Raw genomic sequence first — 18487 nt, forward strand, 5'->3', positions numbered from 1 at the left:
TAAAAGAAAGTAGACCTGGTGTGCCTGGGTGGCTCAGTTGGTTGAGCATCCCACTCTTGATTTCGGCTCAGGTCATGATCCCAGAGTCATGGGATTGGGCCTGTGTCGGGCTCTGCACTGAGTGTGGAGTCTGCTTGGGATTCTCCCTCTCTCCCTGCCCCTCTCCCTCACTTGCACATGCTCTCTAAAATTAAAAAAACAGACTTGCTTCACCTTTTTCCACACTTTCACTGATGACCTCCAATCTGTACACCAGGGATATAGAGACAGGTCACGGGGACTCTGATGCAGGATCATAATATTCAATCCCTAAGATACTTGAAATGAATAATGCGAGAGTGGTACACACTCTTCCTAAAGCTTTCTTAGAAGTCAAAGAGCTAAAGACTGCAAGATACCAAACAGCTAAGGAGGCAGGGCCTTTGAGTTAGCCCAAAAAAGCAGAAGATTTTTTGAACCAAAGAAACAGAAGAGAAACAGAATTACAAGAGGCCCACTGGCAGTGCATTAGCTATCTAAAAGACAGCACTGAAGCCCAGAGAACAAAAACTCAGCGTTAGACAAAACAGAACTTTCATGGTATATGCCTCCACAGAAGACTTCTGTCCCTTATAATGAAGACACCAGAGCAACACTACCAACAGAGCTCATGTGACCTCTTAGCTACAGAAGGGGCAATGTTCAATCACCCCTCATACCTGCTGGCTAGGCAGTTTGAGGGGCTCAGGACAGGAAAACCCCAGCTGTCACGAATAAAAAACAGACTTGAGGGACAGAAAGGTGAGACCAAAGGAAGGTATATTCATCCAAAACCTCTGGGACCACCTAAAAGTCAGGAGGAGGCACTCTTATGAGCCTGTGTGGTCCATCGCTGTTCCAGAGGTGGTTGGCTAAGCTCCCAACTTGGGACCATGATGTCACCCAAGGGTAACTGTAGGGTGCTGGAAGGAGTCTCTGACTTTACCTCTGGTATAGCCTATAGCTAGCACCTCACTACAGTGAACAGGGAGCTGTGACATCAGCATCTAACAACCACAGACACTGCTGCAAGCAGCCTTCCCTAATCCCAAAGATGTCTCCTACCACTGAACCAGGGAAAAAACCCAGCCTGTGGACAAGGGAAGAGAAGCTGCTCCTCCAGAAACTACACACTGGAAGGATCAAGAGTGTAATGACCTGGTACAAGAAACAAGATCACAGACCCATGAACTCAAAGGCCATTGTGGCCAGCTGGGATTGAGATGCAGATCTGGTGACGGTAGGACAGGAGGTAGAAGGGGGCCTCTCAAATTCAAAGCTTTGAAGTGGGAGGTCATCTGTCAAGTGTCAAAGAGGCGGCTCTTCAATAAATCCTAATTTCTGTCTTATCAGAGGTTGTTCTTCAGCAGTATTTGAGTGTGGTTATAATTCTGAGTGGTCACAGGATTCTGTTGGGAAATATTTAAATGGAAGTCAAAAGAGTACTGCTACTTATTGGAGGAGTTGGGGGGATAGGGGAGAGGAGTTGAGAGATAGAAGGAAGGAGTCCCGGGACCATGATGTCACCCAAAGGCAAGTGTAGAGAGCTGGGAGGAGTCTCTGACTTCACCTCTGGTAGAACCTTTGGCTTGCAACTCACCACAGTGAACAGGCAGCACTTAACTGCTCAGGAGAAAATGAGCAGAGAAGGGCCTGAACCTATACCGTGAGAGCCTCAGGGCCCAAGGGGGGATGGGAGGTGCAGCAAGAAGGCAGAGATACAGCAGCTCTATTCACTTCTCTCAAGAGATTCTTGAAACCTCTATTTTGTTTGAAAACAGACTCAGGCAAAGGGAAGGAGACTAACATTTATTGAGTGCCTACTGTGTATATCTGGCCTTGTGCAAGGAATTTTCATTTACAACATTCCATTTAATCCTCACACCAACCCTGTGAGGTAGGTATTATCCTCATTTTTGTCCTATGAGGAGTATGAGGCTCAGAAAGGTTAGGTAGTTTGTCCAAGGTCACACAGCTAGTAACTGATGGAACTGGGACTGCACACTGAGTCCCAGACTCAAAAATTCCCTGCTCTCTCTCCAACACTGTTTCTTGGGAAGGAGGAGGGAGCAAAAGCAGCAGCAGTCTTTACGCTTCCTACCCTGAGAACAAGACAGTCAGCAAGAGGAGACTGGGCTTTCCCACAGACCCTCCCCTCTCTACCAGGGGAGGGTGCAGTCATTTGAAGAGATAAGACATAAATACAAAAATAAATAGAAGGGACAAGCCCCCCAGCAGCGAGGATGTGCAGGATCCATGCTGTGGGAAGGCCACTGTGCCATTCACAGCTGCTGTGGGAGGGAGCCACGTGGGCCCTATGGGGAAAACTGGGACAATGGCCGCCAAAGGCTGGAGTGGGTGGGCTAAACAGACCCCTTCTGGGTCGCACAGATTTGAGAACAAAACGTCTGGAGCAGGCAGCAGCCGTGGGCACAGTCACCATCATCCTCCATCTGCTCATTTTACCGGTGTTTGTGATCCAAGAGGGACTCAAAATCGGGGGAACATACAAGTTTGTGCTTTATGTGTCCCAGGACTGTCATCTCACCCGTCCTACTGTCTCCAAGGCCCACGGACACCAGCTCCTGCCAACCAACAGAGACAGTGAGGAGAAACAAACCAAACAGCTCATTACTCAGTTCTATGATTCTCATGTGATAATCCCCAACCCCTACAGGCTCTCACCTGCAGAAAGGAGCAGGTGGTTCCCATCGTTACATCTAGAGTCACCTTGCCCAGGAGGAGCTGCACCTTCCCTGACTTGCGGATGAGCAGCTTGCCAACCTGACCCTCTGTCAGGTCAGCCAGGGTACAAGCATTCTCTGCCAGCCTGGCTTCCTGTGGAGAGAATCAGGAGATGGACACTGAGTAAGGAGCCGCTTCCTCCATCCTTCATGGATGAAACCTTTTCTTTTTTTTTTTTTATTTTAAAAAAAAAAATTTTTTTTTAACGTTTATTTATTTTTGAGACAGAGAGAGACAGAGCATGAACGGGGGAGGAGCAGAGAGAGAGGGAGACACAGAATCAGAAGCAGGCTCCAGGCTCTGAGCCATCAGCCCAGAGCCCGACACGGGGCTCGAACTCACGGACCGTGAGATCGTGACCTGAGCTGAAGTCGGACGCTTAACCGACTGAGCCACCCAGGCACCCCTGGATGAAACCTTTTCTAAAGGAAGGCAGCAGCAGCAAAGGTTAGAATGAGCTCCTCAAGAAGGCCTTTTCCCAAGGCTGCCTGTTGTTGGCTGAACGACAAAACCCAAAGCAAACAGATGAACGAATGGACAAAATATTCATAATTGCTGACATTTTCTCATTCGTACATGTTTAAAATATTTCATTGTAAAAAGTAAACACGTGTAATTGGGGTTGAAGTACAAAGCCCCAAGCCCCTCATGGGTAGAAAGAACAAATGTGTATTATTTTGGCATTTCAGCTTGGGTGGCACACTTTTGCTTCCCCAACAGGTTGCTGTTTCCCTTCCTGGTCCCCCCGCATTTTCACAGAACTCACTCCTGAGCATACCCGGTCTTTCTCCTGCTTTATAACCACCATCTGTCCATCCTCGCTCTGCACTTCGGTCTTGATAGGCTTGATGTCCTGGGTAGGCGGCTGACCAGGGAGTGTGTCTGGCAGCTGAAGAAACAGCAACTCTTCATCCTGGGTGAGGCTCAGCTCCCTGAGCAGCTCTGCCACAGATACGTCCTTTGGAAGGCTCGGGGTCTTTCTGGCTGTTCTGGGAGGAACCTTCATCTTGGCCTCCTCCTCCTCATCCCGGGGCTCCTCTTTCACTGCCCAAGATAACAAATGGAAGAGCTATCAAGTGGCCACTCTCTACGTCCTCTCATTGTACCCATCCCTTCATCCTCGTCTGCTTCACTGTCACTCAGCTAGGAAGCTGGAGGGTTATGGTTATGAAGAAGGACCCAGGAGTTGTAGGACTTACCTAAAAAGGATTATCTGAGGCTGACCCACAGATCCATGGCAGCATGAACCCTCTGCGAGTGAGAACCCTCTCTGTAAGGTCATGTATTTTACAGCTAGAATGTGGGGGAGGGGGATCTGCTTATTAGTCTGGGAGGTTCATTCCTAAGGAGGATTCAGGTGAGGGGGGACATCCACAGGAAAGGAGAGGAGACGTTAATGGACACAGAGTACCTCTCACAGCAGGTACATCCACCTCCATGTCCTCTTCCTTGGGGCCACCCAGCCAAGGCTTAACATCTGGTTCTTCATTCTCTTCCTTGAAAAGCCATCCTGAGTGAGCCAGCGGCAGCTGAACAGGCATGTTTCGAGTGTCATTCCTCAGCCCAGGGTCATCGATGAACTACCAGAGAAGAGACAGGGGGTCACGTGGTCTGGCTAGCATACACACAGGTGGACTGCAGCCCACCTCAGCCTTTTCTAACTGAAGATTCCTCCTGCTCACAGGCTTCCAGGACATCAGAGAGTTCTGCCACCAAGCTCGGCCCCCCAGAAGCCCATTCCTCCCAGTCTGCCGGTACCTACATCATCCTTCTCCAGCATGCGCAGGATCTGTTTCGTTTCTTCATCTGTCTCCCTCTTCTCTTTTTTGATGTTGATGATATGAGAGGGCCCCATGTCTGACACATCCACTGTCTTATCCCAGTTCCCTGCAGGAAATCACTCAGTTCACCAAGGGTACAGAAGAGGCCAACAGCAAGGAAAACTAAACTAGGAGCAAGGTAATTTTACTGCCCTTGCCCTTCTCTCAGGCAGTCTGAACTGAAATCCACTGATTCCTTCCTCCCGGAACCCCAGCAGCTTGGTACCCTTTTTCTTCATCATTTCAGCTGGGCCCTGCTCAAAGATGGAGTGGGACTGGATCACTTCTGGGCGGCCCCGCCCCCGTCCATGCCCCTCTCGCTGCCGGTCTCTATCCCTGTCACGCTTCTCCTTCTTGATGGTTACTTCTTCCTTGGGCCTAGAAAAGAAAATGGATTAAGGAGAACCACTCATTCACTCCCCCTCAAAGAATTGGTCTTACTTCCTCACACCACTCTGCTCCTCCACCTGAGTGGATAAGTAGAGAGCCAGTAACTGTATCAGAAACAGAACCCAATCCTAAGTTTAGCTAGTATCTTTTCTACTTGATGGGGCAGCGCCCTTTCAGTTTGCTTTGCTTTACCTTCTTGCTTGAGAAGAACTGTATTAGAATTATAACTCAAACGTTGAATTACAGAGACTGCCCCCAATGTGGACTTTTTACAATTGCCTGAAAGCAAAAGGTTGTAATACAAAAGAACATAAGTGAAAACCTGATACATCTTTGTCTAAACTAATGGCTCTCAACTCCAGCTGTAAAAAAATAATCACTGTTGCATTGCAAAAAAGTTAAATCACCATTTCTAGAAATGGATTTCTAGGCATCAGTATTTTTTTAAAACTTGCACATTAGAATCACCTGGAGCCAGGGTTGAAAATCACTAGTGAAAAAAACTAAATATGCACATTTAGATGTCTGAGCCACATACCTAGTTATTTCCCAAAAGACCGAAATTCAGAGCAAGTAAATAAGTGGAAAGTTTTTAGAAGGCTCAGCTACTTACTCTTCCTTGATTTTCCGACTGATGATATTTGGGGTGAAGGTTTTCTGAAAGTAAAATATGGGAGTCACTGATTTGGTAAGTTCTGATCCCAAAGTACAGAGAAAAATGACAACTCTCAAAGGCATCTTGTATGGACCAAGACTACCACTCTACATTCCACACTGTTGCCAGTGATTTACAGAGACATACATGTACTTAAGAGGGAAGAACAGCATGTCATGATAACAGTGGGCTTACGGAACAGTATACCAAAAACCATTAAGCTAGCAGCCTCAGCTTCTGCCCTCTGAAAAGAGAGCCCTCAGGATTTCTAAAACTTATTTATCTAATCTCACTTCTTGTCCTCAAACAGCTATAGAAACCATTGAGTATCACAGGAAAGAGGTCTAGCAGCAAGGCTCAAGTAGGAAGTAGGCCAGCACTCACAAACGGATGATAGCCTTAGACTGCTACCAGCATTTCCCAATGCAAACAAGTCTTCAAAAACTGGCTGCTTTATGCTTGTTATCCACCCCACCCCCCAATTTCAGGGGTATCCCTACATCTACAGTCATAAACACAACAGAAAAGGTCACAGAGCCTCTTATGCTGTGCCTAGGATTCATTACACTCTAGATAAAAGTTTGCCCCTTAGGATCCACGGCCAATTCGGAACTCTAAAACTGCAGGCAAAATTTATGCCTGCTGGCTTCCATGGTTTCTTAAAGGTGTCTAAAACATATAAAAAAGGTAAATAAACAATGCTCAAGTTGCTTGGGAACTAGTTAGGATTTTCGGCCCTTCAGCCATTTCTGAGAAACACGTCAACATCTTGTACCCTGTATCTGGACTTAAAGGTAGGGCAGGCTCCCTAGAATTTGTTGGCCAAAGTCTGGGGACAAGATTTGTTAGGCCCAAAGCCACGCCTGGCACAAGGCAGGCCCTACGTGAACATCGGTAGAACCCCAGGTCCTGGAATTCAAGGTAGCTGGGTTTCTTTAGAAAGGTGCCATCGGGTACCTTCTTAACTCCTCCGAGGGTGAGGTCCCTGGAGCGGATGGAGGGAAGACGACCTGGGGTAAGTGGAGGGGCCGGCCTCCGCCCGATAAGCCCCCGGGCCCCAGAGAGGAGGGGTCTGGGCCCTCCCGGACCACTCGGCTCGCCTGCGGCGTTTCCTTGCGACATGTTGCCTGGGAGAAGAGGATGAAAGGGGCAGCAAAGTCACTCGAGGGGGCGGACACGCGGACCCTGGGCGGAACCCTGCCCACGTGGCCACCCGCCCCCCAGTCAGTGCGTCCCTCCCTTTCCACGTGGCAAGACTCCCCGGACCACCCACTTAGAGAGCTTGGCTAGCCCTCTGCCCAGGACCCGGGTCAGGCACGAGGCTGAGACGCACCCCAGCGCCCCCGAGCTGTGGCTCCACACCAGGTGCGTCCCGACTTCACCTCCGACGCGGCCCGCAGGCGGCCCTGAGTCTCTCCGCCCGGCGGAAGTCTGCGTGGCAGGGTCCGGGCGCCGCCATCTTGCCGCGGGGCGGAAGTGAGGTCGGTGGGCGGGGCCGGGCCACAGTATTTATCCGGCGGCGCCTCGCTCCCCTCCGCCTTCTCTTCCCGGTTCTTCCCGGAGTCGGGAAAAGCTGGGTTGAGAGGGCGAAAAAGGAAGAGGGGTGTAGGTTACCCTGCGGTGCCGCGTTCGGGGGTCTTGGCCAGCGGCGAGTGGGTAGACGCGTCCAGCTCGGGGTCCGGGGGTCTTGGCACGGCACGACCCAATATGGGGATTTGCCGTGGCGGAGCCTCTGGGAGCAGTGGGGTCGCGGCTCCGGACAGGGCGAGGGGCCGAGAGCGAGATCCGCACTCAGAGTTGAGGATCCCTGGGTCCGGCCGAGTTGCGGCTGCGGGCTCGATGATGACCTTGGAGTGGTCATTGTACTCTGGGCTCCGGCCTCGCCCTCGCTTGGGGGGTGTCCCTTCCCCGGATTCCTGGTGGGGTCCTGTAGTTGGGGCTGTGGGCGCAGCGCTAGGGCAGCTGTGGCGGACTCTTGTTCCAAGCCCGGAACCTGAAAAACGAAGGTTGATCGACTGGGAGGCAAGAATTTAAAGAACTTTTATGATGATTCCAGCATTTGTAATTTAATATAAAAAAGATGCCTTTACTGTTCTTCTCCCCACCCCCAAACCATGTAAAAATCACTTAATACTGCAGAAAGTTTGAGGGAAGGAAAACATTTCTGTTACAATTCCACATAGAATACTACTTTTAAAACTTCTGTAAAATATTACAATCCCTTTCATAGAGCTGTCATATTGTACTACAATTTTGAATCCTTCCTTTTGAAATAGCATTTCTTTGTTGCTGCATCAAATAACTGATGTAATTCTCAATGGCTATGTCATGATTTGCCTATTTTCCTATTTGGACGCTTAAGTTGCCCCCCACCCCCACCCCCGTAAACAATGCTGTGGTGAACATCTGGTGCATCTAATGTTTTTTCTTCTTTTGGATTATATTCGTAGGACTACCTTTTTTTTTTTTTTTTTTTAAATGTTTATTTACTTATTTTAAGAGGAAGAGAGCTGAAGCAGGGGAGAGGCAGAGGGAGAGGGAGAAAGAGAGAATCCCAGTCAGGCCCTGTGCTGTCAGCACACAGCTGGAGATCAGGACCTGAGCTGAAATCAAGAGTCCTATGCTTAACCAATTGAGCCACCCAGGCACCCCTCCATAGGACAACTTTTCAGACTTGTGATAACTGGCCAAAAGAAGATGTACTCTTTTTTTAAAAAAAATAAATTGAGATAGTAGGTATACATGTGGTTTTAAGAAATAATAACAGAGGTCTCAAGTTTCCCCCAATAGAAACATACCGCAAAACTATAGTATAATATCACAACCAGAATATTGACATTGGTACAGTGGAAATATAAGACATTTCCATCCCTCCAAGGAGCCTTTTTGTTGCCTTTTTATAGCCACACCTCCCTCCTTCCGCCCACACTAATCTGTTCTTCACTTTTATACTTTTGTTATTTCAAAAGTAGAACTCATTCAAAAATGGAATCATACAGTATGTGACTTCTGGGGATGGCTTTTTTCACTCAGCATAATTCCCTGGAGATTACCCAAATTGTTGCATGTATCACTAGTTCGTTCCTTTCTATTGCTGAGTATATATGGTTTGTTTAACCATTTGCTCTTTTTAAAAAAGTTTTTTAATGTTTTTTTTTTATTCTTGAGAGACAGAACATGAGTGGGGGAGGGGCAGAGAGAGAGGGAGACAGAATCTGAAGCAGGCTCTAGGCTCTTGAGTTGTCAGCACAGAGCCTGACACGGGACTCAAACCCACTAACTGTGAGATCATGACCTAAGCTGAAGTCAGACACTTAAACGACTGAGTCACCCAGGTGCCCCTAACTATTTGCTCTTTGAAAGACATCTGGGTTGTTTCTGGTTTTTGGCTATTACAAATAAAGCTGCTGTGAACACATATGTACAAGTTTTTGTATAAACATAAATTTTCAAAAACAACAACACACACACACACACATTAAGGGGCACCTGGGTGGCTCAGCCAATTGAGCATCAGACTTCAGCTCAGGTCACGACCTCATGGGTTCAAACCCTACATCAGGCTCACTGCTGTCAGCACAGAGCTGACTTCGGATCCTCTGTCCTCTCTTTCTCTGCCCCTTCCCTGCTCATGCTTTCTCCCTCAAAAAATAAATAAGTAAGTAAATAAATAAAAATTTTCATTTCTCTGAGATAAATGCCCATGAGTGTAATTATTTGGTTGAATGGTAGCATATGCTTAGTTTTATAAGAAACTGCCAAACTATTTCCACAATGGCTATACCATTTTGAACATTGTACATTTTATAGTTCTTCATCTGTATTGCTGAATTGTTTTCAAAGAGGGTCATGCTGGGGCACCTGGGTGGCTCAGTCGGTTGAGCGTCTGACTTCAGCTCAGGTCATGATCTCTGGTCTGTGAGTTCGAGCCCCGCGTCGGGCTCCATGCTGACAGCTCAGAGCCTGGAGCCTGCTTTGGATTCTGTGTCTCCCTCTCTCTCTGACCCTCCCCCATTCATGCTCTGTCTCTCTCTGTCTCAAAAATAAATAAATGTTAAAAAATTTTTTTTTTAAAAAGGGTCATGCTAATATGCATTACCACTAGGAATGTAGAGTACATAAAATATATAATGTTTTGCCACATACTTTTAAAAAAATGTTTTATTTGTTTTTTGAGAGAGAGAGCACGAACAGAGGTAGAGGCACAGAAAGAGTGGGACATAGGATCCAAAGCGGGCTCTGCGATAACAGGCTGACAGCAGTGAACCTGATGCAGAGCTCGAACTCATGAACCATGAGCCTGAGCCTAAGTCGGATGCTCAATTGACTGAGCCACCCAGGAGCCTTTTGAGTATGGGCTCTTAAGATTTTAAACTTTTTTGCCAATTTCTCAATATGTTAATATTAAATTAATATATTTTAGGTCAGTTTCTAACCAGACTTTTTTCAACTTCTTTTCTCCATATTGGTTTTATGATAACTAAACCCAACCAAAGGGAGACTCTTCCTGTCTCCTATAGAGCTATACACAGTAGCCCTTACCTTCTGACTAGAGCACTAGATGAAGTTGCTTTGATTTCTCTGGGCTCTGAGGTCAGAGACATTTTAGTATCTCCTAGGTATTTTGTTTCTTGTTTTGTTTTTTACAAAGATACTTATTCATTGCAGAAAATTTGGAAAATTTTAACAAGCACCCAGAAGAAAATGAAAGTCATCTGTTATACGCTTGAAGTATTAAAACAAGTATTTATTACTTGTAGTAATAAAACAAAGTTGTTTTTCTATGCATGTAGATTTTTTAAATGTTTTTATTATTTTATATTAGAGAGAAAAAGTGAGAGTGGGGGAGGAGCAGAGAGAGGGAGAGAGAGGATCTAAAGTGGCTCTGTGCTGACAGCAGAGAGCCCAACGTGGGGCTTAAACCCACAAACTGTGAGGTCATGACCTGAGCCCAAGTTGGATGCCAAACCGATCAAGCCACCCAGACGCCCCTATGCATGTAGATTTTTTTAAATTGAGGTGTTTTACATATGGTTCTAAAAGCTGCTTTTTTTCCATCTTAATATATTATAAACATTTTTTGAGTTACTGAATATTCTTCTAAATTGTAATGTTTTTTATTTTAGAGAGCAAGGGAGAGAGAAAGAGAGCCAGTGCACGTGGGGGAGAGGGGCAGAGGGAGAAAGAGAGAAAGAGAGGGAGACAGACTCTCAAGCAGGTTCCACATCCAGTGCAGAGCCCGACATGGGGCTTAATCCACGACCCTGGGATCATGATCTGAGCTGGAACCAAGAGTTGGATGCTCAATGGACTGAGCCACCTAGCGCCCCTACCTTATAGTTTTTATTAGCTAAATAGTACTCCACATTGTTATCTTGCACCATAATTTAACCAGTTTCCTTCCTGCAATGCTGATTGGATTTCCACAAAATTTTTCACCCCAACAGGACAAGAGAAGAAAGCCTTCTATCTTTAATATTTTGGGGCTTGCTTCCTAACAACAATTACTGTAATTTCCCATTAAGAATATTCTCCAGTGTTCCCTCTAATTAGACTAATATACTTTTGGCACCATTCTCCTTTCTTTATTTACTCTAACACCTCCCTCTCCATTTTCTTTCAAACAGTGTACATTCTTTTATCTAGCCTCAAAAGAAACTTGTAAATCGTTACCAGCTGAACCCCATGTCATTGCATCTGTGGTTCTAGCGATCTTATTAATAACATTTTATTTCTACCTATTTCATAGTAAAGGCAATAATCTCATTCTTGTCTGATAATGAAATTAATAAACTCAAGAGCAAATACAGTTTTTTTGGTCTAATGCAGAATTCAGAAGGTATAAACATTCTGTCAAAAGCCTATTTCTATGAATTCTCGGTGGGCATTGGAAATACTAAATGAATAAGAAACTGTTTTGGATGTGTGTCTGTAGAATAAAAGGAATGTGTGGTATGAAGATGCTATCCAAGTTCAAGCCATTGCATGTTCTCTGTGAGTAATTTACCCTAATTTGTTTGCATCATTTTGCAGACCATTATTTGCTGGTTCGTCCTCAGGTCTTTGACCTCTGTGCATTGGAGAGCTCAGGATTCAGTCCTCAGACCCCGTCCCTTTTTTCTCTATACTTACTCTTTTGGCAATGGTTCAGTTTCTCAGCTTCAACCCCTGTGATAAATGCTGATGACTCCCCACTGCTTATCTCAGCATGGACCTCTCTGAACTCCAGATGTGCATCTCTGCCTAGCCCACCCTTCCACCTGCATATCTGCGAGCCATCTCAAACCTGTGTCCACACCCAAACTTTTTAAGGTTTATTTATTATTATTTTTTTAATGTTGATTTATTTTTGACAGAAAGAGGCAGAACACAAGTGAAGGAGGGGCAGAGAGAGAGGCAGACACAATCCAAAGCTCTAGTATCTGAGCTATCAGCATGGAGCCAGATGCTGGGCTTGAACCCACAAACCGTGAGATCGTGACCTGAGCTGATGTCGGATGCTCAGCCAGCTGAGCCACCCAGGTGCCCCTAAATTTTATTTTTATTTAAGTAATCTTTACACCCAACATGGGGCTTGAACTCATGACTCCAAGATCAAGAGTCCCATGCTCTACCAACTGAGCCAGCCAGGTGCCCCTCACACCCAAACTTTTGATGTTCCTCAACTACATAGAACAATTTTTTAATGTTTATTTATTTTTGAGGGAGAGAGAGAGAGAGAGAGGTGTAGGGGCAGAGGCGGGGGTGGGGGGGGGGGGAGGAAGGGAGACACAGAATCTGAAACAGGCTCCAGGCTCTGAGCTGTCAGCACAGAGCCTGACACAGGGCTCGGACTCAGGAACCACGAGGTCATGACCTGGGCCAAAGACAGCCGCTTAACCAACTGAGCCACCCAGGTGCCCCTCCTCCTCAAACTACTTTAAAGTGTTCCCCATCTCCATACACGGCAACTCCATCCCTCTAGCAGTTCAAGTAAAAAATTTTGCAATTATTCTTCACTCCTCTCTCTCGTGTGACACATCTAGTATGTCAGCTTTTCCAGATCTATCCCGAATCTTACCACTTCTTACCACCTTCACTGACATCCCACCCTGGGCCTGGCCATCATTTTTTTTTTTTTTTTTGCTGTGATTATTTAAAACAAATTTTTTTATGTTTGTTTATTTTTGAGAGAGAGGCAGAGGGGCAGAGAGAGAGGGAGACAGAGGATCTGAAGCAGGCTCTACAGGAGAGTCAATGCAGGGCTCATACTCATGAGCTGTGAGATCATGGCCTGAACCAAACTCAAACTGCTTAACCAACTGAGCCACCCAGATGCCTCTGCTGTCACCATTTTAATAACTTCCTAACTGGCCTCCCTGTTTTCACCTGGGCCCCCTCCATCTAGTCTCAATGTAGCATAATTAACATATTTCACATTAGGTCACATCTCTGCTCTAAACTTCCCAGCGGCTTCCCATTTCAGAGTAAAAACCAAAGAATTTAAACTGGCCTACACAGCCCTACGTAATCTATCCCTCCACCCACCATCTCTCTGTCCTTAACTCCTACCACACGCCCCCCACTCACTCTGCTCTAGTTGCACTGGTCCCCTTGCTGTATCTAAAACAATCTGGTGTGTTTCCTCTTCTGGGCTTCTGCACCTGCTACCTGGAATGCCCTTCCCCCACATAATTCTGCATAGCTCCCCTCCTCTCTTCAGTCAGGTTTTTTATCCCAGAGTCACTTTTTCAAGGAAGCCTTCTCTGATAGCATTATTAAATATTGTAACCTCCCCCACGACATTCTCTTTCCCTATTTACGGACTTCTTTTTCTCTATAGCACTATATTTTCTCTAATATATTTAATATATTTTCTCTAATAGACTGTAGAGTTTGTCTGTCCGTCTTCCCCCCCCCACACACCAGAAAGTAAGCCCCATGAGAGCAGAGATTTTTCCCCTTCTTCCACTACAGTATACTAATTGCCAGAAACAGTGTCTCACACAGAGTAAGCACCCAATAAATTAAAAAAAAAATTTTAATGTTTTATTTACTTTTGAGGGAGAGAGAGAGAGAGAGAGAATGAGCGGGAGAGGGGCGGAGAGAGGGAGACACAGAATCCATGAAGCAGGCTCCAGGCTCTGAACTGTCAGCGCAGAGCCCGATGTGGGGCTTGAACCCGTGAACCACGAGGTCATGACCTGAGCAGGAGTCAGATCTTAACCGACTGAGCCACCCAGGCACCCCCAATAAATTTTTGTTAAATGAATGAATGAATTCCAGTTTGTGTTGAGACCAAGTAGCAAATCCAGATGTGCGCTGGAGAAATAAGGGTGGATTGTTTTCTGGTGGATTGTATCAGTGATTTAACTTTAGCACCATTGATGTAAGAGCTATCTTTGCATTGTGTGTCTGTATGTCTTCTCTATAGGTTCTCTGTATGCAAGTCGCTTCATAGAGTAAGTAGGTAAGCAGCAAATAGTGAGTGGAGGGAAGCCTTTGCAGCATGGCAGCAGTTTCTGTACACACTATGTCAAGACTTGTCCCTGGTATCTTGCCAGGAAGTGCCCAATGGTATTCCATAGCTTCTACATTGTGCTTGTCCTCTCGGATGTAACTCAGTGGTTATTCCAGGACCATGGATTCATCATATTAGTCTTTTCACTTCTTATTTTGGTTGTGATTCTTTCTTCATTGCTTGTGGTCTTTTGTCCCTTGAAGTCCCTTTTGCCCCTCCAACATTTCATTAGTGTCTCTCCTGTAGCTTTTTCAGTGTCCTTAAATATAATTCAGCATTTTCCCAGTCTTAAAATTATAAAGTCTTTAAGTAAAAAACAGCTAAAGAACTTTAAACGTTCAATGTAGTGAAGATTGTAAGAGGTCTAAACATAATTTCAAAACAATAAAGTAAATAAGCACTGAGAAATCCACACAGTTTTTATAAATAGTCACTGCCCACTCCTGTCATTGCCAACACATGTCAATGAACAAAGTTGTTTTTATGAGCTGTCTGGATGTGTTTGCATTCATTGGCCCTGAGATCTCCACACTTAGTTCAACCATGGGGAAATACACGTAAACATTTTCAGTCTTTAAAATGCACGAATAATATTAAGACTTAAATCTTTTTTCCTTATGGCCTCTATCTATTGCCTCAGACTCTATTTGCTCTGTGTCCTACCATGAACAACCCAGCCTTTGCAGTCAGACCTGAATTTGAATCTAGTTTTACTTCTTATGAACTGAGTCTCATTTCCCACCACCAACCACTTCAAGATGAGACTGAAAGATCCACCTCTCAAGGTTGTTGTGAGAATCCCGTGCCTAGGGTCTTGGTACTTAAATGCTTTTGTTATCATTGGAATCATACTTTAGATATACTATTAAATATGGAGACTTCCAAGCATGGACAAAAATGCCGAGAATAGTTTATTGGACCTCCAAGGACCCAGCTTCAACAATTATCTACCCATGCCAATCTTGTTTCATCTGTCCGTCCCGTGTCCCCCTTCCCCCTGATTATTTTGAAATAGATCACAGATATCATGTCATTCATCTGTAAATATTATAGTAGGTATCTCTGAAGGACACATTCTTTTTAAAAATAGCCATAAAATCTTATTATCAGAATATCATTCCTAAAAACTATCAAATACCCCCTTAGTATTCAAATTGCCCGATTGTCACATGGGGTTTGTTTTTGAACAGTTTAAGTCAGTAGCCAAATAAGGTCCATACCCTTTAATATTTTATTGGAAATATAATTAAGGTATGGGAAGAGTTTTGCCATAAGAATGTGCATTGTAGGGGCACCCGGGTGGCTCAGTTGGCTAAGCTACTGACTTCGGCTCAGGTCATGATTTCATGGTTTGTGGGCTCGAGCCCCATGCTGGGCTCTGTGCTGACAGCTCAGAGCCTGGAGCCTGCTTCGGATTCTGTGTCTCCCTCTCCTCTTTGTGCTCTCTTTCTCAAAAATAAATAAATGTTAAAAAAATTTTTTTAAATAAAAAGAAGAATGCGCATTGTAGTGTTGTTTAGAATGGAGAAAAATAAAATAATCATAGAAGAATAGGGGATTGGCTCCAAAAAAAGGGTATGTGACCTGACAATAGAACATACACAGCAGTTTAAAACAATACTGTAGAAAGACTATGTATTGAACAGAAAAGGTATTGGTGAGTGAAAAAAGCAGGTTATAAAACAGTATTCACACTTTCTATTTTTGTTAATAAAATATATATCTCATATGCCTATTTCGAATGGTGGGGGAATGAATGATTTTAATTCTCTCCTAAATTTTAGAATTAAAATTTCTCATCATTCTATAGTGATCATGTATTACTTGTGTAATAAAAAGTTGTTAAAAATAAAAATGCAGCAAAAGCGCATTTTGGTGGTTGTTTGGTTTCATACAGAGTTACTTATATTTGGCTTGTTAAGCTTCATTCTTACCATGTGTTTTCTCATGTGATCTGCAGAGAAGTCCTCAGAGGCAAGAAGAAGCAGAAGCCCTGAGAGGCTTTGTGCCTCCACCTCATGCTAGCACATAGCTCCACAAAAGCGCATTCATACAGCTGTTGTTCACGCTTGGGACACATGATCTCATGCGGTCTCCACATGCCATCCCGGGAAGGTGGGAGGCAGAGGTGTGCTGGGACTCATCTTCCTTTTAAGGGGAGAACCGAGTCACAGAGAACATGACTTTTCCTCACACTGCCTCTCAGGTTAGCTGTAGGGCCAGGTTTTGGTCCAGATGTTTGGTGCTGGCCATAACCATGAGATTACGTTTTGCATCTCTTCGGGATTGCAACATTTCAGTGTAGGTGTGCAAGAGGCGGGACCTACCTCTGTTTGGCGAAGGGAGTGCTTAATCCTGTCTCAATGTAACACACCGCACTGCATTCTGTGGTTCAGGATCTGACCCAACTTGCTCAAATTCTCCACACCCATTTAGGGAAGGATTGGCTTCTGCTTGTCTTTGCTTTCTGTGCAATATTCACATTCTGTCCACTGTCACCTTCTCTAACCTTTACTGCCTGCTGATGTCCGCAGCCCCCAGGTCCTGTGCACTCAGCTCATGTCTTCTGTGGCACTCTGAAGCCTGCACGGTCTGTCTGCTGCCCCTGCACCAAGCCCTCCCCACCCCCACCATGCTCCTGCTTCCATGGTCCCTTCTTGGCCATGCTCCACCTGTATTCAAGCTGGTTCGGACTTCTTCTCTGAATCCTTATCTGTACCTTGCAATTTAGTTGTATATTTCTTGTTCTCTATGTCCACCCTTTTCCCCCTAAAAGACTGTGGGCTCCTTGCAGGTAGACATTGTCAATAATGATGACAATGATAACAGTTCTGATAGGTGACTGGGCCCTTCTGGTGTACAGGCCCACAGCTTAGTGATTTACATAATTTCTCACTCAGTGATGGCAGTGTTTATAATGTCACTTGACAGATGAAGAAATCAAAGCTCTGAGAGATTGAGTAACTAGTCCAAGATCACTCAGCTAGAAAGTGAGAGAACAAGAATTTTAATTGTGTCTGTTTAATTGTAAAGCCCATGCTTTTCCACACTGCACACTCTTTGTCACTGTTGGTTGCTTGATTCAAATTTCCTTGGGTGTTCTTCACAGTGGCATCCCTGGAGTTTTCCTTTGGTGGTAGCAAAGCCTCCTGTCAATAAGAGAGCAGATAGTACTCTCCCTGGCCCAGATGGTTGGCTGGGATGAGAATATTCCAGGCTCTCTGTGTGTTCTTCCCACCCCATTTCTTGCCTCTGCACACCCTTCACTGCCCAACAACTCCTCTCTCTTGTCCCTTTCCCCAGGGACACCTAAGCAGCCAGAGGACTCTCCCTAGACAACTGGGAATCCCTGGGACTGCAGGTCTAATGCGTTTTGATAGAGTTGGTAAAAAAAAAAAAAAAAAAAAAAAAAAAAATAGAGCCATGGATCAGCCTAAGTCCCTGAGGAGAGAATCCAGACTGAAGACAAACCAACCTCCCCTACACCGCCCCCACATCCCCCATCTGGACCCTTTCCCTTCAAGGCTCCCCTTCCCTTCCCCCAGTCAGAATCCCTGTTTAGGGGCTCCCAAGCCTTTGAGCACAGCTCCACCCCTCTCCCAGCACCTAAAGTTTGGGGGCTGCATTCAAGTGAGAGATTTCCAAGTAGGGGTGTGTTAGAGGGACTTCTTCTGAGGGCAGCTTGTCCTGGAAAAACAAGGAAAAGAGTGGCAGCCACCGCTGCTATCTCTGAGGACATCACCGTAGCTTCCCAGGAGACCCTCTGCCCTTTCCCCTCCCACACCAGCCCAGGAGAGCGAGCGAGCAGAGCGATCAGGGACCGAGCTTGCTTATCGTCACCTGACGCTGGGCAGCCACTGATCCCATTGGTGGAGCCAGATTCAGTCTGGCTCTCTCGTTCTTTCTCGCCTTCTCTGCCTCTCTCTCTCTCCTCCACGCTGCTTTGATTTCGCTCTTGCCTCTCCTTGCGCTCGGCTGGGAACATCGCCTCTCTGGGGGCAGCAGCAGTGCGCTGCAGAGCCGGCAGGAGCTGCCTGCCGGGGCATGGAAGAAGCCTCTTTGGCAGCCTCGAGAGGAGCGAGAGGAGAGCGAGCGCGCCTCTGTCTGTGACCCAGGCGTCGCCGCTGCCCCTCTCCCTGGGGAGCACATCCACACAGAGGTCTCTCCCTTCCCTCCCTTCCAGGTCTTCCTCTGCAGAGCCCAGTGGAGCCAGGTGAGTGCCCTTTCTCCCCAGAGCATCCTGCTGTCAATTCTGAGAGGGACTCAGGTGGCAAGGGGCTAGGAGGTGGGGGCACCAGGGGCCTGCCACTGCCCACGGTACCCACCTGGATTGCCATGGCCAACGACCTTGTCCCCTGT

General features: G+C 46.0%; 1 protein-coding gene across 1 annotated transcript; it reads right to left on the reverse strand.

The window, feature by feature from the left end:
* Positions 1-1739: 1739 nt before the first annotated feature.
* On the reverse strand, positions 1740-7088 carry POLR3D (RNA polymerase III subunit D). Its single transcript, XM_007093889.3, has 9 exons — positions 6962-7088; positions 6586-6755; positions 5587-5630; positions 4810-4961; positions 4526-4650; positions 4175-4343; positions 3542-3807; positions 2704-2856; positions 1740-2603 (listed from the first exon to the last, which is right to left on the reverse strand). The coding sequence occupies exons 2-9, from the start codon at positions 6748-6750 to the stop codon at positions 2481-2483; spliced, it is 1197 nt and encodes a 398-aa protein (XP_007093951.2). The 5' UTR covers positions 6751-6755; positions 6962-7088; the 3' UTR covers positions 1740-2480.
* Positions 7089-18487: the final 11399 nt, after the last annotated feature.

Source organism: Panthera tigris, chromosome B1 (genome assembly GCF_018350195.1).
Source record: "Panthera tigris isolate Pti1 chromosome B1, P.tigris_Pti1_mat1.1, whole genome shotgun sequence".
In the NCBI taxonomy this organism is placed as follows: Eukaryota; Metazoa; Chordata; class Mammalia; order Carnivora; family Felidae; genus Panthera; species Panthera tigris.